General features: G+C 53.2%; 1 protein-coding gene across 1 annotated transcript in view; it reads right to left on the bottom strand.

Annotated features, from left to right (window-relative positions):
* The window catches only part of TIMP2 (TIMP metallopeptidase inhibitor 2), a 73270-nt gene extending 52345 nt beyond the window's left edge, over positions 1-20925 (bottom strand). Inside the window, exon 1 of the mRNA XM_003278431.3 lies at positions 20486-20925. Within this exon, the coding sequence (XP_003278479.2) occupies positions 20486-20615 (130 nt within the window). The 5' untranslated portion in view covers positions 20616-20925. The remainder of the gene's footprint in view (positions 1-20485) is intronic.
* Positions 20926-23097: the final 2172 nt, after the last annotated feature.

Below are 23097 nucleotides of genomic sequence, written 5' to 3'. Positions count from 1 at the left end.
CAGTCCACCGCCACCCCCTGCCCCCACCCATTTTTGGAGTCCATCTTCTCAGCCCTTGAGGATTAATTTTATGTCAGCTTGACGGGCTAAGGGATGTTCAGACAGCTGGGAAAACGTGATTTCTGGGTGGGTCTGGGAGGGTGTCCTGGGAAGAGACTAGCGTCTGAACCGGGGGACTGAGTAAGAAGATCCCTCCTCGCCAGGGTAGGCGCCATCATTCAATCTGTTGAAAGCCCCAACCGAACAAAGAGGCAGAGGCAGAGGCAGGCAAACCCTCTCTCTGCAAGAGCTGGGACATCCAGGCTGGGCGCGGTGGCTCACGCCTGTAATCCCAGCACTTTGGGAGGCCGAGATGGGCAGATCACCTGAGCTCAGGAGTTCGAGACCAGCCTGGCCAACATGGTGAAACCCCATCTCTACTAAAAATACAAAAATGACCCGGGCGTGGTGGCGCACACCTACAGTCCCAGCTACTCAGGAGGCTAAGGCAGGAGAATCACTTGAACCGGGGAAGGCAGAGGTTGCAGTGAGCACATATCGCACCATTGAACTCCAGCCTGGGCAACAAAGTGAGACTCCATCTCAAAAAAAAAAAAAAAAAAAAAAAAAAAGAGAGAGAGAGCTGGGACATCCATCTTCTGCCTTGGACCTCAGAGCTCCTGGGCCTCAGGCCTTTGGGCTCTAGGACTTACCCCAGTGGCCACCCCGCTTCTCAGGCTTTGGGACTCAGGCTGCATTACTGCACCAGTGACCCTGCTGCTCCAGCTCGCAGACAGCAGATTCCAGGACCTCCCAGCCTTCATACATGCATGAGCCAATTCCCACATAAATCCCATCTTACACAGCTGGATGGAGCCTATTGGTTCTGTTTCTCTGAGAAACCCTAATACGGCCCTATAGATACAAAATCTTTCATATGCTTCTTCCTCGGAGAAGATCCCTACATCTTTTATCCTCTCAGCGTGGCCTGGACGCCCATCCTAAGTAAGGCAAGCAGAAAGGTTCTAGTGAGGAGGAAATAGCAGGGGGCCCAATAGGATGGCACGCTGGGCCTTCGATGGCCCTTGCAGAATGTCCGGCACGACTCCCAAGCGCTCGTCAGGTCTTTTCTGGACTGAGGACATCTCTCTGAAGCCTGGGCTGTCCTGATGCTGCCTTGGCAAGCCCTAGAAGGCAGCCCATCCTCTGGATTAATCCGCCCTGCTAAATGTTCTCTCTGGCATGGGATTCACTACTGGCCTAAGGCCAACTCAGCCTTGAGAGTCTGGGTCCATACTATTGTTGACTGCAATTAGAACCACATATTAGCAAATCCTAGCTTTTAAAAATTACAGGTACAGGCAGACCTCAGACATACTGTGGGTTCAGTTCCCTCCCGCAGAATCACAATAAAGTGAATATTGCAATAAAGTGAGTCACATGACTCTTTTGGTTTCCCAGTGCATATAAACGTTATGTTTACATTGTACAGTAGCCCAGTAAGTGTGCAATAACATTATGTCTTATCAATGCACATACCTTAATTTACAAATACTTTATCGGCCAGGGGCAGTGGCTCACGCCTGTCATCCCAGCACTTTAGGAAGCCAAGGCAGGTGGATGGCTTGACCCCAGGAGTTTGAGACCAGCCAGGCGACACAGTGAGATCCCACCTCTATAAAAAAACTGAAAATAGCCAGGCACAGTGGTGCGCACCTACAGTCCCAGCTACTCAGGAGGCTGAGGCAGGAGGATGGCTTAAGCCCAGAAGTTCGAGGCTGCAGTGAGCTAAGATCATGCCACTGCACTCCAGCCTGAGCGACACAGCAAGGTCCTGCCTCAAAAAAAAGAAAAACCCAAAACTTGAAGAAATAAAAATACAAATACTTCATTGCTTGAAAATGCTAATGATCGTCTCGACCTTAGTGGGTCCTAATCGTTTTGCTGGTGGAGGGTCACGCCTGCATGTTGATGGCTACTGACTGATCAGGGTGGTGGTTGCTGAAGATTGGGGTTGGCTGTGGCAATTTCTTGTTTTTCTTTTCTTTTTTTCTTTTTTTTTTTTTCTGAGACGAAGTCTCGCTGTGTTGCCCAGGCTGGAGTGCAGTGGTGTGATCTCGGCTCACTGCAACCTCCATCTCCCAGGTTCACGCAATTCTTGTGCCTCAGCGTCCCGAGTATCTGGGATTACAGGCATGTGTCACCACCCCTGGCTAATTTTTGTATTTTTAGTAAAGATGGGGTTTCACCATGTTGGCCAGGCTGGTCTTGAACTCCTGACCTCAGGTGATCCAGCCGCCTCAGCCTCCCAAAGTGCTGGGAGCCACCGTGTCTGGCTGGCCGTTCCACTTTCCTATTATTTGTGTGTTCACTTGGAGTAGCATTTTTAAATTTCCTTCACATTCACAACTTGGCTGTTTGGCACAAGAGGCCTAGCTGTCAGCCTATCTTGGCTTTCAACACACCTTCCTCACTAAGCTTAATCATTCCTAGCTTTTGATTTAAAGTGAGAGACGTCTCGCTCTGTCTCTCACGCTTGAATGCAATGGTGTGATCTCGGCTCACTGCAGCCTAGAACTCTCAGGCTCAAGTGATCCTCTCATCTCAGCCTCCCGAGTAGCTAGGACTATAGGTACATGCCACCACACCCAGCTAAGTTCTTTTTTTTTTTTTTTTTTTTTTTTGAGAGGGAGTCTCGCTCTGTCACCCAGGCTGGAGTGCAGTGGCACAATCTCGGCTCACTCCAAGCTCCGCCTCCTGGGTTCACGCCATTCTCCTGCCTTAGCCTCCCGAGTAGCTGGGACTACAGGCGCCCGCCACCACGCCCGGCTAATTTTTTGTATTTTTAGTAGAGACGGGGTTTCACTGTGTTAGCCAGGATAGTCTCGATCTCCTGACCTCGTGATCCGCCCGCCTCTGCCTCCCAAAGTGCTGGGATTACAGGCATGAGCCACCGCGCCCGGCCTAAGTTCTTTAATTTTTTGTGGAGATGGGGTCTTGTCGTGTTGCCCAAGCTGGTCTCGAACTCCTGGCCTCAAGGTGATCCTCCTGCCTTAGCCTCCCAAAGTGCTGGAATTACAGGCATGAGTCCCCACGCCCAGTCCCATTATAGGGTAATTAATTGGCGTGATTTCAATATTGTTGTGTCTCAGGAAAGAGGGAGGCCTAGGCAGAGGGAGAGAGACCAGAGGCCGCCAGTCGGCCAGTTGGTGGAGTTGTCTGTGTTCAGACAACATAGATCAATTAACTTTGCCATCTCATGTGGGCACAGTTCATGGTGCCCCAAAACAATTACAACAGTAACGCCAAAGACCACTGATCACAGATCACCATAACAGGTATGATAATAATGAAAAAGTTCGAAATATTGCAAGAATTATTAAAATGGGACACAAACACATTTAGTGAACACATGATGTGGGAAAAAAATGGCACCGATAGACTCACTCAACTCAGAGTTGAGCCAGCCGTGATATTCAATTCATAAAAATGCAGTATCTGCAGAGCACAAGATAGCAAAGTCCAGTAAAACAGGTGCACCCATGGAATTCACATTCATTCTAGAGCAATTGGAAAATACACACTTGCCAAAGAAAGTCTAATGTCCCCTCATGTGTCTAAACGTTCTGGCCAGGTGTGGTGGCTCACGTCTGTAGTCCCAGCACTTTGGGAGGCCGAGGTGGGAGGATTGCTTGAGCTCAGGAGTTTGAGACCAGCCTGAACAACATGGTGAAACCCCATCTGTACTAAAAATACAAAAACTCAGCTGGGCGTAGTTGGTGTGTGTCTGTGGTCCCAGCTACTTGGGAGGCTGAGGTGGGAGGATTGCTTCAGCCCAGGGAGCAGAGGTTGCAGTGAGTAGAGATCGCACCACTGCGCCCCAGCCTGGGTGACAAAGCGAGACACTGTCTCAAAAACAAAAAAGAAAAGAAAAAGCTATACCATGTGATGCCTGCAGAGCATCTGATGCTGTGATGTATTTAACCACGCCCCTGCTACTGTATATATAGGTGCTTCTAACATTTCCCTAAGATAAGCAAGACGGAGATGAATATCCTTGCAGCTAAATACTTCCATGTGTCCTAAATTATTTCCCTCAGAAAAACACCGAGATCTAGGGCTGCCTGATCAAAGGGAAGACTTATTTTTAAAGTCCTTGATCACTGCTGCCAAAATGCCCTTCCATGCCTCTAAACTACTCAAGTTAAGGCAAAATATACCTGTCGCCAAGCCCTTCTGAGGACAACACGCCTCTTGGCCAAAAGGAGCAAAGTGTCCAAAGCTGTGAAATCGAAACCTCTTCCCAGGGACTCGAGCCAGGATCATTCCCCTTGGATTCCTGGCACTGCCACTCTGTGGGTGATCTTGGGCAAGTCATCGGCTGCTCCCCCATCCAAACACCTGCCTCACCTCCCACACAGAGCCACTGTAAATAAAGAAGATGTGAAGTCCTTTGTGCTGAAAAGCCCTCGACAATATTTTTATGCATTTGCCTGTTTGTTTTATCCCTGCCCTGGAGCCAACTGGGCCAGGCGGACAAGACCTCACAACGGAGAGTCAGCGGCCAGTGATGCTCATCCCAGCTCCACCCCGACCCCATTCCTCTTGGCATACTCAGTTTCTGCCGGGGATGGGCAGGCTGGTCCTTGGCTTCTGGGGTCAGCTCAGGATTGAGGATGAAATGCGAGGAGCACCCCCAGAAGAGAAAGTGCTGAACCAGGAGCCCAGGAGAGTCATGTGTGTGCATGACCATCTAAGCCTTTGCCCCAAAACAGTAGGTAGGTCAGGTGCAGTGGCTCATGCCTGAAGTCTTAGCACTTTGGGAGGCTGAGGTGGGAGGATCATTTGAACCCAGGAGTTTTGAGACCAGACTGGGCAGCATAGCAAGATCTGGTTTCTAAACACAAAAGTAAACTTAAAAATTAGCCAAGTGTGGTGGCACACACCTGCAATCCCAGCTACTCAGGAGGCTGAAGTGGGAGGATTGCTTGAGCCCAGGAGGTTAAAGCTACAGTGAGCTAGGATCACGCCACTGCACTCCAGCCTGGGTGACAGAGCAAGACCCTCATCTCTTAAAAGAATAATAATAATAATAAATCAAGGAGCCCATGTGTCCCCAGAGCTCTCCTGCCACAGTGTCAGCACATGCCTTCTGAGCACATGCCTTCTGAGCCTTCAGGTCCCCTTGGACCTGAAGCCCATGAATGACCCCCCCAGCCCAGTCCTTTCTCCCTAATGTCACATCAAGTGCTGTGTCACTGAAGCACCCTGTACCCCATCACGTGGTGCAAGAGGCCTGGGCATGGTGCAGCTGGACCCCCAGCTGCCGTGTGACCGTGGGCAAACGGATTATGTCACCTTCCTAGTGTTAGAGAGACCCAGTGGTGACGACTGTCCTCTGAACACTGTAATGCTCAGGTCTCATCCGGTTTCTGTACATGCTCTAGACGTACAGCGTCATGCTACTGACACTCCAATACCCAGCCTTGCTGGCACTCCTGGCTTTCTCCCTTGTTCCCAAAGCACCCCCCCGCCCGCCCCCTGCCAACAGTACGGGACCCAGGCCGGGCACTGTGACCCAGGAAGTGTGGATTCTCAGCTAGCTGGAGCAAACAGGGCACTAGGGCACAGAAAAGGCAGAGTCACACACCTGGAGGTGGATTGTCCGTCTAGTACTGGGACCCAGTGTGATGCTTTAAGGAACACACCTGCCATCCTTATGTGAGCTGGGCTGGGCCTTTCTTTTTAATGGACACATAATAATTGTAATATTTATGGTGTATATAGTGATGTTTAGATACATACAATGTATAGTGATCAGATCAGGGTAATTAGCACAGCCATCGTCTCAAGCATTTCTTTCTTTGTGGTGGGAACATTCAATGTCCTCCAAGCTATTTGAAACTACACAATATACTATTGTTAATTTCTTCGTCTTTTCTTTCTTTTTTTTTTTTTTTTTGAGACACAGAGTCTCGCTCTGTAGCCCAGGCTAGAGTGCGGTGGCGTGATCTTGGCTCACTACAATCTCCACCTCCCGGGTTCAAGCGATTCTCCTGCCTCAGCCTCCTGAGTAGCTGGGATCTGAGTAGCTGGGATCACAGGTACGCGCCACCATGCCTGGCTAATTTTTATATTTTTAGTAGAGACGGGGTTTCACCATTTTGGCCAGGCTGGTCTCGAACTCCTGGCCTCAGGTGATCCGCCCGCCTTGGTCTCCCAAAGTGTTGGGATTAAAGGTGTGAGCCAGTGCCTGGCCTATTTTTAATTACATTAATCCAACAGTGACATGGAACACTATAACTCATTCCTCCTATCTAGCTGTAATTTTGTATCCTTTAAGAAATCTCTCCCTCTCTCCTCCCCCAACCCTTCCCAGACTCTAGTATTCTCTGTTCTACTTTTGACTTCGATGAGATCAACTTTTCTTTTTTTTAGCTTTCGCATATGAGTGAGAACATGCCATGTTTAACTTTCTGTTCCTGGCTTATTTCACTTAACGTCTTCCAGTTCCATTCATGCTGCTGCAAATGACAGGATTTCATTCTGTTTTATGGCTGAGTAGTATTTCATTGTGTAGATGTACCAACATCCACAATGAAATACTATTTCATTCTTTAGCCATTCATCTGTTGTTGGACACCGAGGTTGATTCTGTATCTTGGCTATTGTGAACAGTGCTGCCAGGACCATGGGGGTGCAGGTGTCTCTCTGATACACTGATTCCCTTTCCTTTGGATAAATGCCCAGTCGTGGGACTGCTGGATCATATGGCGGTTCTATTTGTAGTTTTTTGAGGAACCTCCACCATAGTGACTGTACTACTTTACATTCCCACCCACAGCATATACGAGTTCCCTTTTCTCCCCTTCCTTGCCTGAGCTGGGCCTTTCTGATCATCTGTCCCCGTCCCTTGAACTCTTGATCTGGACTGAAGGAAGAAGGGCGGCAGAGGCGAGCTGGGGAGCAGGGAGGAACCAGGCTGTCGCAGGAGAAACAGAACATCGCGAGCCAGCCGTGTGGAATGGAAAGGGGAAGCCAATCTTCCTGCCCCACGCTCCTGCCTTTCTTCCTTAAGGGCTCCTTGGACAGAGACTGCAGGTTTCTCAGAAGCACTGTTCAGGATCTCAACATCCTAGGAGGGGCTGGGACAAACTAACTATCGAGCCCCTCCAGTGCTTTTGTTGTTGTTGTTGTTTTGTTGTTGTTGTTTTGTGTTTTTTTTTGAGACGGAGTCTCACTCTGTCGCCAGGATGGAGTGCAGTGGCGTGATCTCAGCTCACTGCAACCTCTGCCTGGGTTCAAGTGATTCTCCTGCCTCAGCCTCCCGAGTAGCTGGGATTACAGGTGCCCGCCACCACACCCAGCTAATTTAAAAAATATTTTTAGTAGAGACGGGGTTTTGCTGTGTTGGCCAGGCTTGTTTCAAACTCCTGACCTCAAGTGATCCGCCCACCTCGCCCTTCAAAAGTGCTGAGATTACAGGCATGAGCCACCCCACCCGGCCTCCACTTGACTCACTCATCAAAAATTTAATCGGTAGGGTGTGGTGGCTCACGCCTATAATCCCAATATTTTGGGAGGCCGTGGCAGGTGGATCATTTGAGGTTAGGAGTTCAAGACCAGCCAGGCCAACATGGTGAAACCCTATCTCTACTAAAAATAAACAAGAAAAAAAAAAGAAAAAAAAAATTGAGCTGAGCATGGTGGCACATGCCTGTAATCCCAGCTACTGGGGAGGCTGAGGCAGGAGAATTGCTTGAAGCCGGGAGACAGAGGATGCAGTGAGCCGAGACTGTGCCACTGCACTCCAGCCTGGACGACAGAGTGAGACTCTGTCTCAAAAAAAAAAAAAAATTAATCTCCCATGGTACCACACTGAAGAGCCTCATCCTGCTTTTACAGAAGAGGAAACTGAGGCTCAGAGAGGCACACAGTCGGGATTCAGAACGAGTCCCACTTGACTCCAAAGCCCAGGCTCTTTTCTCTAATACTTTTCATGTCGTCTCTTTTCTCTGAAATGTCCATTTCCTCATTCTGTCCTTGGTTAAGCAGCGGCTGTTGGCGGGTGCTCTGACCAGGCCTCCGCTACCATGACGGGCCTTGGCAAAGCCTGCCCCACTGCCAGTTTGCTTTGCCACATCTGTGCCAGGAAAGCCCAATCAATCTCTCCCGATTACAGATCAGAAAGGGCCGAATAAACTCTCAACCCAAGCCAGATTCTGTCCCTGAAGATGCAGTAGCAGGGTCTCGGTACCCGCAGAACATCCCACCACAGAAAACCAGGCTCCAGCCTGAAAGTCCATCTTCCCTGCTCTAGCCCACCTGTGTGCTCAAGAGCACAGAAGAGGCTGGTGAAGGCATCGCATCTTCAGCATCGGCTTGGAGAATGACACCCTGCAGGTTCCACTTCTTCCCAGGCCACCTGCTTGCTTCTGGAAAGCAGGGAACAGGCAATCCGGGGAGAGAGGAGCCAGCCACACACGGACTGGGAAGCCCAGACCTGTGCCATCAGCCTGCGATGACTTAGGCTGGGGATCCGAAAAGGCTTCTATGAACGGCCAGCTGGTAAGTAATTTAGACTTTGAGGCCCATACAGTCCTTGGTCACCGCCATTCAACTCTGATGCTATAGCACAAAAGCCACGTGGGTTTGGCCTTACCAGTGGGCGTGGCTGTGTTCCAAGAAAACTTTATTTACAACAGGCCAGGCACCGTGGCACAAGCATGTAATCCCAGTACTTTGGGAGGCCGAGGCGGGCAGATCACCTGAGGCTGGGAGTTCCAGACCAGCCTGGCCAACATAGTGAAACCCTGTCTCTACTAAAAATACAAAAATTAGCTGGGTGTGGTGGCAAAAAGAAAAAAAAATATTTACACCAACAGGCCATCAGCCCAGCAGTGGGTCTAGTTTGCCAACCGCTGGAAAAAGCCAGCAACATTTTGGGAGGCCGACTGCCGGCTACAGGACCTCACCATACCAACAAGGGCTGAGACCCGTGGCTCTGCAGGGCTCTAACAACAGCGTTTGACCTGAGTCTATCCAGGGAAACATCAGGTGAACTCACGTTGAGGCCCTACTCTGGAAGCTGCAAAATTAGAGACGATGGCTGCGCGGCTCTGTGAATGTACTCAAACCACTGAACTGTGCACTTTAGAGGAGTGGCCTCATGGTATGTGAATTACGTCTCAATAAAGCAGCTCGAAAGCAGGCTGGGTGCAGGGGTTCACGCTTGTAGTCCCAGTGCTTTGGGAGGCCGAGGTAGGAAGATGGCTTGAGCCCAGGAGTTCAGGACTAGACTGGGCAACATGGCAAAACCCCGTCTCGACAAAAAATGTAAAAATTAGCTGGGTGTGCTGGCATGCTCCTGTAGTTCCAGCTACTAGAGAGGCTGAGGTAGGGGGATTGATTGCTTAAGCCCAGGAGGTTGAGGCTGCAGTGAGCCATGATCATGCCACTGCACTCCAGCCTGGGTGACAGAGCAAGAAACTGTCTCAGAAAAAAAAACAAAAAAAAAAAAAAAAAAACAAAAACCATAGGCCGGGCACGGTGGCTCACACCTGTAATCCCAGCTTCTCTGGAGGCTGAGGCAGGAGAATTCCTTAAACCCAGGAAGCGGAGGTTGCAGTGAGCCAAGATTGCACCACTGCCCTCCAGCCTGGGCCACGGAGCGAAACTCTGTCTCGGGGGAAAAAAAAAAATTCTAGGCAATGGATACAATCAGGGCGATTTTTCTTTTTTTTGCTTAAGTGTCTTTTCCATGATTAACACGTATAGTTGTGTAATTATTTTAAAGTTAGACGGCATTTGGGACATGAATGGAGAGACAGAGAAGTTTTCTTTAGGATGGAGAGAGGCGGAAGGGACGGCTTCCTCTGAGAGGGTGCACGGGCTGACCTGGGAGAGCAGGCAGCTGCGACTAGCACTGGGGACTGCCTGACTTCCCCTTGTGTCCTCAGAGGCACAGATTATACTCCAATATTTTATTGCTTCTTGAGAATATTATTGGCATTCATCTGCCTTCGAAACTTTGGCTATGCATTTTTTTTTTTTTTTTTTTTTTTTTTTTTTTTTTTTTTGAGATGGAGTCTCGCTCTGTCTCCCAAGCTGGAGTACAGTGGCCCATTCTCGGCTCACTGCAACCTCTGCCTCCAGGGTTCAAGTGATTCTCCTGCCTCAGCCTCTTGAATAGCTGGGATTACAGGCACCTGCCACCACGCCCGGCTAATTTTTGTATTTTTAGTAGAGATGGGGTTTCATGATGTTGGCCAGGCTGGTCTCGAACTCCTGACCTCAGGTGATCCACCCACCTTGGCCTCCCAAAGTGCTGGGATTACAGGGATGAGCCACCACACCCAGCCGAGCTGTTTTTTTCTTTTCTTTATAGACAGAGTCTTGCTCTGTCACCCAGGCTGGTACAATCATAGCTCACTGTAGCCTCAAACTCCTGGGCTCAAGTGATCCTCTTACTTCAGCCTCCCGAGTAGCTGGACTACAGACACGTGCCACCAGCCCCTGCTAATTTTTAAATTTTTAATTTATTTTATGTAGAGATGAGGTCTTGCTATGTTGCCTAGGCTGATCTGGAACTCCTGGGCTCAAGTGATCCTCCCGCCTCAGCCTCCCAAAGTGCTGGGATTACAGGCGTGAGCCACCACGCCTGGCCAGTCTGGGCTTTTTTTTTTTTTTTTTTTTTTTCAGATGGAGTCTTGCTCTGTCGCCCAGGCTGGAGTGCAGTGGCGCGATCTCGGCTCACTGCAACCTCTGCCTCCTGGGTTCAAGCGATTCTCCTGCCTCAGCCTCCTGAGTAGCTGGGATTACAGGTGCCTGCCACCACGCCCAGCTAATTTTTGTATTTTTAATAGAGACAGGGTTTTACCATATTGGCCAGGCTAGTCTCAAACTCCTGACCTCGTGATCTGCCCACCTTGGCCTCCCAAAGTGCTGGGATTACAGGCACATGCCACTGCGCCCGGCCCAGTCTGGGCTTTTGAAAGTACTATGCTCCGAACATTTTTCTAGGTCATAAACACAAATCTGCAATATCATTTGAAATGTCTGCTCACTCTATTGCGGTAGGGAGAAAGCTTAACTGATTTAGCTTATCTCCAGCAGACAGGCAAACCTCATGAACAAGGCCAGCCTCAGGAACTCCTCTCCCTCCTCGGTGGCTCCATCCGTCACCTGTAGAGTTCCAGCCCAGCTCCACAGCCTAGACCATCCTTCCCCAAGCCAACGTCAGTCTGAATCAGCACCATTCTGTTGACATACCTTCTTTTAAAAGCCGTCTCTCTCTTTTTTTTTTTTTTTTTTGAGACAGAGTCTCACTCTGTCACCCAGGCAGGAGTGCAGTGGTGCGATGTCGGCTCACTGCAACCTCTGCTTCCCAGGTTCAAGCGATTCTCATGCCTCAGCCTCCTAAGTAGCTGGGATTACAGGCGCGCACCACCACGCCCAGCTAATTTTTTTATTTTTAGTAGAGATGGAGTTTCACCATGTTGGCCAGGCTGGTCTTAAACTCCCGACCTCAGGAGATCCACACACCTCGGCCTCCCCAAGTGCTGGGATTCCAGGCATGATTCCACCGTGCCCGGCCTAAAAGCCATCTCTTCCTTTACTCTGCTATTTCCTAGCCAGCTGACCCTGAGCAGGTTCCTTAGTGGGCCTGTGCCTCGGGTGGATCATCTGTACAATGGGGATGAGGATAGGGAAGGAAATGGGTTGACACTAGTGAAGAGCAGACCTCCAGGCCCTTGGCACCTCTGCCAGCTGTTGTTGTTGCCAAAGTCATTATCACCATGTCATGATTCACCTCTCTAGCTGCTCCCCGGCCTCCCTCAGGGCGGAGTGGGGAGGAACAAGAACACCACGACAGGGAGAGTCAGGGTTTGATGCAGAAAGAGCTGGTGTCCCCCACTAGCTCCGAGAGCTTCCTGGGAGGCAGGAAATTCGCCTCTCCTTTTTGGCGGTGTGGAAGCAGAGGCAGAGAGAGGCCACCTGTCCCAGATCGCTCTGCTGGACTCAATCTGGGGCCAGCATTTGACTCCCGCTCACCCTGTTTGCTATGAATGTCAGTTCCCCTCGCTACTGCTGGCTACCTTCCCCCTCAACCCTCCATTTCCTGTTCCCTCCAAGGCCCCGTTACACAATTTCCACTGTCTGCTCAAGTTCTAGCTCAAATCTCTCTCGCCGAGACTTTCTGGTCACCAGATTCCAGCAGAACTCAACGGAGACCTCTACCCGCCTGAGCTCCTGACCAGGATAGAGGGCATCTGGCTTCCAGGCACTGGGTCAAGCTCCAAAGGCATCTCCTTCTGTGTCTGCCCGCGACCCATGGCCCCGCCCAGGGCCTGCCTTCCATCTCCTCGGTCTTCCCCACTGCAGGTGGGAGCTCTGCTCCCCTGGTAACTGCGAGCCTCTCAACACCACCTTCCTCCTCAGTGTCATCCCCCTCCTGTCTGCCCCTCTCTGTCTCCCCCAGTGCAGGGGCCATAAAGCCTTCCCCGGAGTCCCACTGCCGGGTCTCCAGGCTTCGCTGCTCCGCCTGGGCTCAAACCTGGCCATACTTTGTTCTAATGACTCTGTCCCCCTGTGGTACACTCTCTACCACAGCCACCCTGGGCTCCCCACACCCACCCCAGGACCTTTCCTCAGGGCTTATCTTAGCTCTGATAAGATCCATCCCTCAGGGCCCACAATCTCAACAGTGTCCTAACCTCGATAACAGTCTCTAGCAAGAGGTGCAGCCTGCAAGATGATCTTCGCATTTCTGCGCTCACTTCCTTGAAGACGGGCACCATGGCTTTGGAGTTCGAGACCAGCCTGGCCGACAGGGTGAAACCCCGTCTCTACTAAAAATACAAAAATTAGCTGGGCATGGCAGCGCACACCTGTAATCCCAGCTACTCGGGAGGCTGAGGCAGGAGAATTGCTTGAACCCAGGAGGCGGAGGTTGCAGTGAGCCGAGATCTCACCACTGCATTCCAGCCTGGGCGACAGAGCAAAACTCCGTCTCAAAAAACTAAATACACTCCTTGAAACACTTGCCATAGTATTTTTGTGTATGGTAGGCACCCAAATTCTATTGTAAAACAAAATATAAAAACGCTTAAGTGAATAAATTCTGTAAGAAGCAGGTATTTAAGACACAGACACCAGGCCCTTCCTAACTGGTGAGGTCTGGAGTTCCCTCAGGCCATGTGTGGTCCAGCTCTGATCAGAGTTTGAGATGAAAGAGCAGCTGCCATCTACAAAGGACGCCTTCCCCATGGAAGACAACCACAGAACCTCCCAGGTCTTTGGAGCCATCCCTGAGACCAGCTAGGAGGCCAAAGGACACTGATGGCATCCTTTCCCCAGAGCTGGTTAAAGATCTGCCTCGGACTTCCCTCGGGGTAGTAGTGTCTGAGCGGACCCTGGCTGTCCAGGGTGGCCAAGTGCAGAATGAGGGTGGTAGAGGAGAGAAAGGCAAGATCATTACCATTGCTCAGCTGAGACTAGGCAGATACAGCAAACAGAAGACTCGAAACCTATAAAAAGACTCCTTTTAAATGGCAGTGACTTGACCTTCGGAGGGCCACAGGCACCTTTGAGAAGTTGGCGGCTGCCACTGTCCACAAAAAAACACACACGCGCACACACACGCACACACAACTTCACTTACAGTTTCCAGGCTTGTGACCACCCCCAAACCAGCCAGGCCTATCACTGGCTGGGTGTTCATACACTCCGAGTTAAGACCCCTCTTTTATAAAGACTGTTCCTCAATTTGCTTCTTAGCGCAAACACACTCACGACCTGACTTGCTGGGGCTCTGAAAGCTTTCCCTGGGCTCCAGTCTGACCTGGCTGGCCGGGGAGCAGCTTAGCCCTCAGCTGTAAGGTGGGATTCATCCAGGCGGGGTCTCTGTGCCCTTCCCTCTGCTGCTGCACAGCCACGCCCCAACAAATGCACAAGGGCACCAGGGCGTCAGGGCACAGGCTCCAGGGACTCCAGCCCGCTCAGGCTGCAGGAGTCCGGGCAGGTGGGCCCTGGGAGGTCCTGGGGACACCAGCTTCATCCTGCCTGCCACTCTGAGACATCCATGCTCCAGACCATCTCTCCATTGGGAAGTCTGGGTCTGCCCCCCTTCCCTCCTCCCAGCAATCTCAGGGCAGCTCATCTGCCTGCTTACTCCACCCTCTAACACTGAGGTGGTCAGTCTCCACACTTTCTGTTCAGACCCATGGGCAACAAAAACAAAACCTTGGCCAAGCACCCACAATATCAGATATTCATTAAAAAAGTATATACAGGCCGGGCACCGTGGCTCACACCTGTAATCCCAGCACTTTGGGAGGCCAAAGTGGGCAGATCACTTGAGCTCAGGAGTTCAAGACCAGCCTGGGCAACATGACGAAACCCCATCTCTACAAAAAATTCCAAAAATTAGCTGGGCGTGGTGGCTGCTTGGGAGACTGAGGTGGAAGGATCGCTTGGGCCCAGGAAGTTGAAGCTGCAGTGATCTGTGATTGCACCACTGCACTCCAGCCTGGGTGACAGAGCGAGACTCCGTCTCAAAAAAAAAAATGATATTCAGAGTACAACTCTGAATCCATATGCTAACTATTCATAACATTCCTAGCACCCAGGCTGTACTGGGCACCCCTCTGGAGATGACTGGTCTACGCCAACTTCGGCAGGCGGCAGCAGCACCTGGAGAGTCCTGAAACTGGTGCCACCCCTAGGCCCACTCCAGCACGCGGATTTAGGCGGCTGCCTTCTACCAGGCTCCCTGGGCAACGCCTGCTGTCATTCCACAGCCAGAACATCCTTGGTGGCTGCGTGGGCCCCGGGATGGAATGCAGATGTCGCGTGACAAGCCAGAGCTTGGCCCCAATCTCCTTGTGGGTCCCCCTGAATCTCCAGGCTCCTCTTTGGCCTACTCTGCACCCAGTACTCTCACCTTTCCTGGGGCAGTTGGTCCCTTGACTTAGAACACCTGTGCACACCCCGCCCTGCTGCCGCTAAATGACCAGGGGGTTACAATCCCCAGCGCCGTCCTCCAGATATCGCTTCTTCACCCTCCCTAACCTTGATTTCTTCACTCTGCCCTCCCCTCTTGAAAAAGACCATCTGCTGGGCGCGGTGCCTCACGCCTGTAATCCCAGCACTTTGGGAGGCCGAGGCGGGTGGATCACGAGGTCAGGAGATCGAGACCATCCCAGCTAACACAGTGAAACCCCATCTCTACTAAAAATTCAAAAAAATTAGCCAGGTGTGGTGGCGGGCGCCTGTAGTCCCAGCTACTCGGGAGGCTGAGACAGGAGAATGGCATGAACCCGGGAGGTGGAGGTTGCAGTGAGCCAAGATAGCGCCACTGCACTCCAGCCTGGGGATAGAGCGAGACTCCGTCTCAGAAAAAAAGACCATCCTAGCCACGCAGCCACTTGCCCTCGGTCCCTGGTTTGTGAGCCTGTGCGTGCACCGGGGGACAGAGGGAGCATCCAGGGTACGGACCCCTCCTGCCCCTGCCACTGCCACGTCTGCCTGTCTTTGCTTCCTTCTTATCTCCTCCTCCCTGCTGTTGCATCCGTCCTCGCAGCTGCCTGGGAAGCCTCAGGCAGACCCCTTGGTTGTTTCGGAACCCAAGAGGTTCACCCCTACACGCGACCCCCACTGCATCGAGTCAGTGGTTCTGCGTCAGGACTGGAGACGGCGGCCTGCGCCTCTCAGTCTCCCAGGAGTCATCTATGCGCTGTTCTCCATGTGCTCAGACGTCGCCACAGGGTCTGAACCCCTCAGCCCACACCAGTGGCATCTACCTAGCAACCTGGCTGTGACAGCAGGGAGGAGGGAGGCAGGTACCGGAGCCCACCTGCAGCTCACAAACCACAGGCCGGGACTGCGTAAGTGGCTCTGCACCCCCAGAAGGGTGCAAATGGCAGAGGCCCAAGAGGCTCCCAGGCTGGCACTGTCCTCAGATCCCCAGATAAGGAGAAACGTGTGTTGTCAGGAGAGCTCCTTCCAGCACCTGCCATACCTCCAGGCTGCGCACAGCTCTCCCTGCTCTTCCAGTCTCCCTGCCTTGGGAGCTGCCAGTAATTCAGGGGCCAGTGACTCCCCTGGCAGATCCTGTCCCTCCAAGGACACTGTTCAAAACCAAGCCGAAGAGCCTCAGTTCTCCCCACAGCTCCCTCCTCAACCTACCATGGGGCCTTCTATCCTCACATCTTGCAAATGCATTTCACATTGTCACATGATTACTTCTGAATTTTGGTTATTTCGAAAGTTTATCTGTTGTTAATTATTTACCCAAACCACACTGAGTGGACTGACTTTATACCACACCCGGGCAGTTGAGGAGGGGAGGCCTGCTCACCATGCCGGGCAGCAGGAACCCCCTTCCACACTGCCTGGTGCCGAGATGTACCACCCCCTGCCTCCCCCACCACAGGGATGATGTCTTGCTTCTCCCTTACGTCCCCTGGGACAGAGGCAGCCACTCCATAATTGCTTGTTGAAACACAGACAAGCCCAATATGAAAATCAAGATGAACAAAACTGACAATACAGATCGATCACATACTTCGCACAATGAGTCGCCAACAGTTTCTTTAAAAAGCGCCACCCCCGCCCCCTCGCATGGAAGGCCTGACCCAGCTCACATGAATCTGATGCTGTGTTGCTTTTCCTGAGCACGTGTCCTGAAGACAGAGCCATTTTTGACTGCGTGCTGTGTGTTCTCTGGGGTGGCCCCTACTATCTGTCTGGTCCCTGTCACTGTATCCCCCAGGAACCAGGTTACCCTTGGCTGTTCACCCCAGGAAACAGCAGGTGTTCCCCTCTTGGTTGTGGACCCCTCTCTAGCTGGAGCTGGAGCTCCTCGGGGGGTTTGCAGAGGACAGCTTCTGGAGACGGGAACATGTGAGGAAGATGTCATCGCAGAGGTCTTCTAGGATAATGTGTGGCTTTAGGTACTGCCACCCAAGCCAGAGGAGAGGTTTTATTCTCTGCATCCAGAGAGCTCCTGGCTTTACCCTTGAGTCCAGAAACAGGCCCAAGCAGCCTGAGTCTGCCAAGTAGCTCAGCTGGCTAAGTGGCTCCAGGCATGGTACTGCCTGAATGGTGAGCCCAAAGCTAATTTCCAGCCAGATCCCTGTAGCTGTGCAGGCTGGCAGTAGATGTGAAGGATTTCACTGGGTGAGAGGGAGCCGGGCCAGCAGCGCGTTTGAATAGTGCTGTAACTGAGACACAAAATGCTTCCCGTTTGTGCTGGCCTTGCTGGAAAGGACAAGGACCTGGGGCCTTCCAGGAAGAAATCAGGTCATCTCTTACCATCCCTTATCCTAAACATCACCACCTCATAATGAATTATCTTTGCCGACCACAGTTCCGGTCCTACCAGCTGCAAGAGCTGCTAGGGAGATACCTCCCAGAAATCCTTAGCTGGGCAGACAGAAATCTGACTGTTTCTTAAGCCAATTGCCTCTTGTAGACACCAAGCCATTTAACAAGCCTGCATGCAGCCAAGAGTAAAAGGAGCCAGCTTGCCACATAACAAGCCAGGCTTTATTAACCCCCACTGCACCCCCTTTCTGAGACCCCTGGGTCACAGCCCTGGTTAAATCACCTGTGGGCCTTTTAAAACTGCAAAAGCCGAAGTCTGAGCACGACCCTCTGTATCTGCAAAGGGACCCAGACCTGAGCAATCTTTAAGAATCTTGCAGGCAATTCAGCTCTGAGCCAGAATGGGGAACCATTGCTGAGAAAGTCACAAACCTGCATCGCTTCAAGGAAAATCGAACACTGGAGAATAGACAGGCCACTGTCGTCCCTGTGGGATTTGTTCTGGGGCCCTACCCTAGGATGTCCTGGGTTGTTTATCCCAAGTTGGTTGAGCACGGAAAGGGTGACTGGGAATAAGAGAAGGCAGCCTGGTGTATGGGCTGAATTGTGTCCCCCCTTCAAATGCACATCTAGTCAGATCCTATGAATATGACCTTATTTGGAAATAGGGTATTTGTTGATATATCAAGATGTAAGTCATACTGGATTAGGGTGGGCCCTAAATCCAATGGCTGCTGTCCTTATAAGAACAGGGAAATTTGGCCGGGCGCGGTGGCTCATGCCTGTAATCCCAGCACTTTGGGAGGCTGAGGCAGACGGATCACCTGAGGCCAGGAGTTCGAGACCAGCCTGGCCAACATGGCGAATTCCTGTCTCTACTAAAAATACAAAAAATTAGCCGGATGTGGTGGCGGGTGCCTGTAACCCCAGCTACTCAGGAGGCTGAGGCAGGAGAATTGCTCGAACCCAGGAGGTGGAGGCTGCAGTAAGCCCAGATCGTGCCATTGCACTCCAGCCTGCTGTCTCCAAAAAAAAAAAAAAAAAAAGGGAACAGGGAAATTTGGACACAGAGACACACAAGAGAGAAGGCCATGTGAAGACAGAGGCGGAAATGGAAGTGATGTGTCTATAAATGAAGGAACATCAAGGAGAGAGGCCTGGAAGAGATTCTCCCTTGCAGCCTCCAGGAGGAACTAGCTCTGCGGACACCTTTTCAGACTTCTGGCCTCCTGAGCTACAGAGAATTGATTCCTGTTCTTTTAAGCCCCCCGATTTGTGGTCGTTTGTCACAGCGGCCACAGGAAGCGAATGCCCTGAGCTCTGCAGTGCAACTCTGGCATCTGACTGGGCCTCTGAGCTGGGATGGGGTGAAAAGTTTTAGCTACAGGATGATTTTGATGCAAAGATTTAGACACAAATGCCAGGCAACCCAGAAGAGGAGAGTGCTGTGCCAAGCATGAAGGAGGCGGGAGGCACGCACTGCAGCCCTCCACCCTCTGCCATCCTGGATCCACCCCCCACGCAGAAACAGCTCCCAGCTCAGTGGCCGCCTTAACTTATGCCAAGCAAGGACAGAGTGGCTGCCTGGACATTCTCCCACACAGCTGAGGAGTGTCTGTGTGGGGCGGGGTGGGGGTGGGCGGGAGGGGTCCCAAGGCCCAACTCCTACAAATCCAACTCCCAAATCCTTTTCTCCGCAGCCTCCTTCTGGGCCTTTGCTGCATCCTGCCCCACCACGTGCTGGTCAGCCAAGGAGCCTGGACAGGCCTGCACTCCTCGTGGACCCCCAGAAAAAGGCCCATTATGGCTCCCTCAACAAAGGAGCCTCTCCTTCACCCACAAATCTTGCTGAGCACCAAGGCTAAACTGGGGAAAAGACCTCATTTCCCCCAAACTGGATTTTGTGGAAACTGTGACACAGGCACACACCACGCCTTCCACCCAGGTGGCCTGAGCCACCTGAGACCTGTGATCTCAATAGATTGGCGCAACTGAAAACTTCCCCAGCTGGGCACGCAGCTCCCAGGGCTAACGGGTGGGGCAAGAAGCCGTGGGAGGGGTATGGGAAGGGCGTGGCTGACAGCAGGAGAAACAGAAACTCCCACCTCCAGTCTGGGCAGGTGAGGGGGCCCTCGCCTTGCTCCATCTGCCCTGGACAGGTCACTCGACTGAGACTCAGACATGAGAAAGAAGGAGGGCAGGGGGCTCTGAGACCACCTGCTGTGTAGCCAGACTTGCCCCAGGAAAACCATGCTGACCAGCAAGCACCAGGCCTGCAGAGGCTTGAGGTGCAGGACCAGGGTGGAAACTTCGGGCCAGCGGGTTCCTCCCATTTCTGCTGGTCCTTCCCGTCCATGGATCAGAACAAATAACTGGGCCTCCTCCATGGCGCCTGTCTTTTGGGGGCTAGGAGTCCTGAGGTCATGGGTATTTGCTGGGGAATCTGAGCAGTCGCACAGTCCCACGTGCCGGGTCCGGTCACCAAAGTCTCCAGCTTTTGTGGACGTCCCGAAAAAGCGGAACATTCGGGGGTCCCGGTCCCCGCCCAGCCAGTTTGCAAAGCCTCCTGGGCAGGGCACAAGCAAGGAGCCAGGCCAGGAGACGCCACCGGATTTTTCACCTGCCCCTCTGGGCCTGTGGAACCTGCCTCGGGTAGGGCGGGCTTCCATCCCACCCTGGCTTGATCAGGGAGCCCCCAAATGGGGCTGGTGGGAGAAGCCCCAGCAGAGAAGCCCTTCCCCAACCAGCCCCAAGCCCAGAGAAGCCCAACTCCCACCTTATCTGCGAAAGTTTCTTCCTGGGGTCCCCAGTCCTCCAGCCCCCCGCCCCCACGCCGTGTCCCCCACGCTCCCCGCCCCCAGCGCTGGCATCCCAGGGCGCGCCGCCTGCCAAAACCCAAACTGGCTCCCTTTCCTGGGGCTGGAGCTGCGGCGGAATTTCGGTGGAATTTTGAGGTTGAGACGCATCTCGGCAAAGAGAGGGAAAGAAAGGGAGAGGAGGGAGGGGGGAAAGAAAGTCGGCTCTGGGCGTCCACTTGCAGGATTCGAGAAGGCGCCGAGGGACCAGGAGGCGGGCGCTGGGGTCCCTCGGCCAGCGGCGGGCGGGCGGGGCGTCCGCGAACCCTCGGGGTGGCGGGGAGGTGGGGCCCCGCGCGGGGGCTGGGGTCGCCGCTCCTTACCTACATCTGCATTGCAAAACGCCTGTTGCGGGTGCACCGGAGAGCAGCTGCAGGCGTCGGCCGGGCGAAGCAGCGTCGCCAGCAGCAGGAGGCCAAGCGCCAGCCGCAGGGTGCGGGCCGCGGCGCCCATGGCGGGCCGGGGGGCTGGGCGGGCGGGGGCCGCCGCCGGGGGGTCCGGTCGCTGCTCGCGGCGGCGGGCTGGGGGCGCGGGCGGGGGCTGAGCCGGGGCCGAGGCGGGCCCCTCCCGCGCGGCTCACCCTCCTCACCTGCCCCGCTCGGCCGCGCAAACTTTCTCTCCTCTTTGTCTCGGGGGCGCGAGGGGAGGGGCGCGGGGCGCAATTCGCCGGGCGGGGCGGCGGGGCGGCGGGGTGGGGGGCGGCGGGCGAGCGGCGCTGCGGCTCCCAGCGGCCGCGATGCCTTCTACGGATGTGTTTGCTGCGGGCTTGGGCCGGGCCGCCGTTTTATTGCGCTCGGAGGATTTTCTGCTCCTCCTCCCGGTGGCTGGCGGCCAATGCAGGCTCCGGGCGCTCCCAGCAGCCCCCTCCTCCCCCTCCGCCCGCGCCTCCCCCCAGCCCGCGCTTTTGTTGTGCCCGGCCTGGCACGTCGGGGGCTTCCCGCACCACCTGGCGCCCGCGGCCCGCACCCGCGCGGGGGTCCCCGGACGCCCCCAGTCCCCCGACCCCGGTCCCCGCTGCGTGGCCTTCTGCGCCCGGGGTCCCTGACTCAGCGCGTGGGACTCGCGCCCCGTCCCTCCAGGGCACCGGGCGACCCACTCGCTACCCTTTCCCCTCCAGCTCGACTCTGGAGGGCTACGGTGCTCCGTCCCCCGCCACCCCGGGGTCCCTTCGAGCCCAGCCTCGGGGCGAGCCAAGGGGTGTCCTTTGGAGCAGAGGCCGTTCCCTGTCGCCACCTCCCCGTTTCTGTGGGCGGGTGGCCTATTGAGAAACTGACAGGATCCCTTTTTCAAATGGAAGCCTTAGAATTTTAAGTGCGCCTGGCCAGTTTAGTTGGGGGGTGGGGGGGTGTGGTTACTGTGAACAAAACAGGATTTTATATAAACTGGCCATATTTTTGACCAGCCAACAAGAGACGGGGGTGGGCCCAGGCGCCCAGGAGCCAGTAGGATCGCAGCAGAGGCATTGGCTGGGCTCCGCTCACAGTTTCCTCTCTTAGCCCACAAATGTGGGAGCCGAAGGACTTTTCCCAAAACAGTTTTGTGTTCCAGGAAAGACCCAGGCATAGGAAGGGATGAACATGTGTAGGGTAGTGAGGCGAGCTTCCTGGCTGTGAACCTGCTTGCGCCTGCTGTGGGCACCCACCCTGTACATCCGGTGTGTGCCCCGTGGGGCTCCGTGGACATTGCTGCACTCAGGTCAGCACTCCAGCCCTCAGGTCAGCTCTCCAGCCCTCAGGTCAGCTGCTGCCCTCAGGTCAGCATTCCAGAGTGTTTGCAGTCCAGCTAGGCAGATGGAAGCCCAGGAAAATGACACAAGAAGAATTAGGGCGGGCACGGTGGCTTTGCGCCTGTAATCCCAGCACTTTGGGAGGCCGAGACGGGAGGATCACTTGAGGCCAGGAATTTGAGACCAGCCTGGCCAACATTTAGTAGAGACAGTGAAACCCCGTCTCTACTAAAAATACAAAAAATTAGCCGGGCATGGTGGTGGGCGCCTGTAATCCCAGCTACTCGGGAGGCTGAGGCAGGAGAATGGCGTGAACCCGGGAGGCGGAGCTTGCAGTGAGCCGAGATCGCGCCACTGCACCTCAGCCTGGGCGACAGAGCGAGACTCCATATGAAAAAAAAAAAAAGGCCGGGTGCAGTGGCTCACGCCTGTAATCCCAGCACTTTGGGAGGCCAAGGTGGGTGAATCATGAGGTCAGGAGTTCGAGACCATCCAGGTTAACACGGTGAAACCCTGTCTCTATTAAAAACACAAAATATTAGCTGGGCGTGGTGGCACGCGCCTGTAGTCCCAGCTACTCAGGAGGCTGAGGCAGGAGAATCGCTTGAACCCGAAGGGCGGAGGTTGCAGTGAGCCGAGATTGCGCCACTGCACTCCAGCCTGGGCGACAGAGCAAGACTCTGTTTAAAAAAAAAAAAAAAAAAAAAAGAATTGCCCACTAAATTGTGCGGTGCTGACTTGAGGTATGAAACTTTGGAAAATAGTGAAAGAATGGAAAAACAGCTTCTTTCTGTTTGTGTATGCTTTGTAACAGACAGCTCTGAGAAAAGTTAAATAAGCAATGCCGTTATTTTTAGCACCCTGACAAATCCAAAGTCACTTTTTTGGTTTTTGTTAGCATGAAATAGAGTTGTGTCGTTCACGAAATGATGTTTGAAGCTAACGTTTAAAAGTACAGTTAATTCAGAAAATTGTTATGTGCTGGCTGCCTGCAGCCATTTCATTGTTTTCTTTCCTTCTTTTTGGTTACAAGGTGAACGAAATGCTGTTGAACTTTTGTTTCAATTTGTCAGTTCATGATAGAAACAGGTAGCATAGGGGTCTTGGTCTTTTAGACAAGCTCTACATATAAGTGATCAGGTACATGTTAGGGTGATAAATACCTTAGAGCAGTTGTGGTGCTGACAACCAACGGGGTGGGGCCAGTGT

The sequence above is a fragment of the Nomascus leucogenys genome, chromosome 14 (assembly GCF_006542625.1).
Source record: "Nomascus leucogenys isolate Asia chromosome 14, Asia_NLE_v1, whole genome shotgun sequence".
Taxonomy (NCBI): domain Eukaryota; kingdom Metazoa; phylum Chordata; class Mammalia; order Primates; family Hylobatidae; genus Nomascus; species Nomascus leucogenys.
Note: the sequence above shows the minus strand (reverse complement) of the source record. Positions and strands in the feature narration are given on the sequence as shown.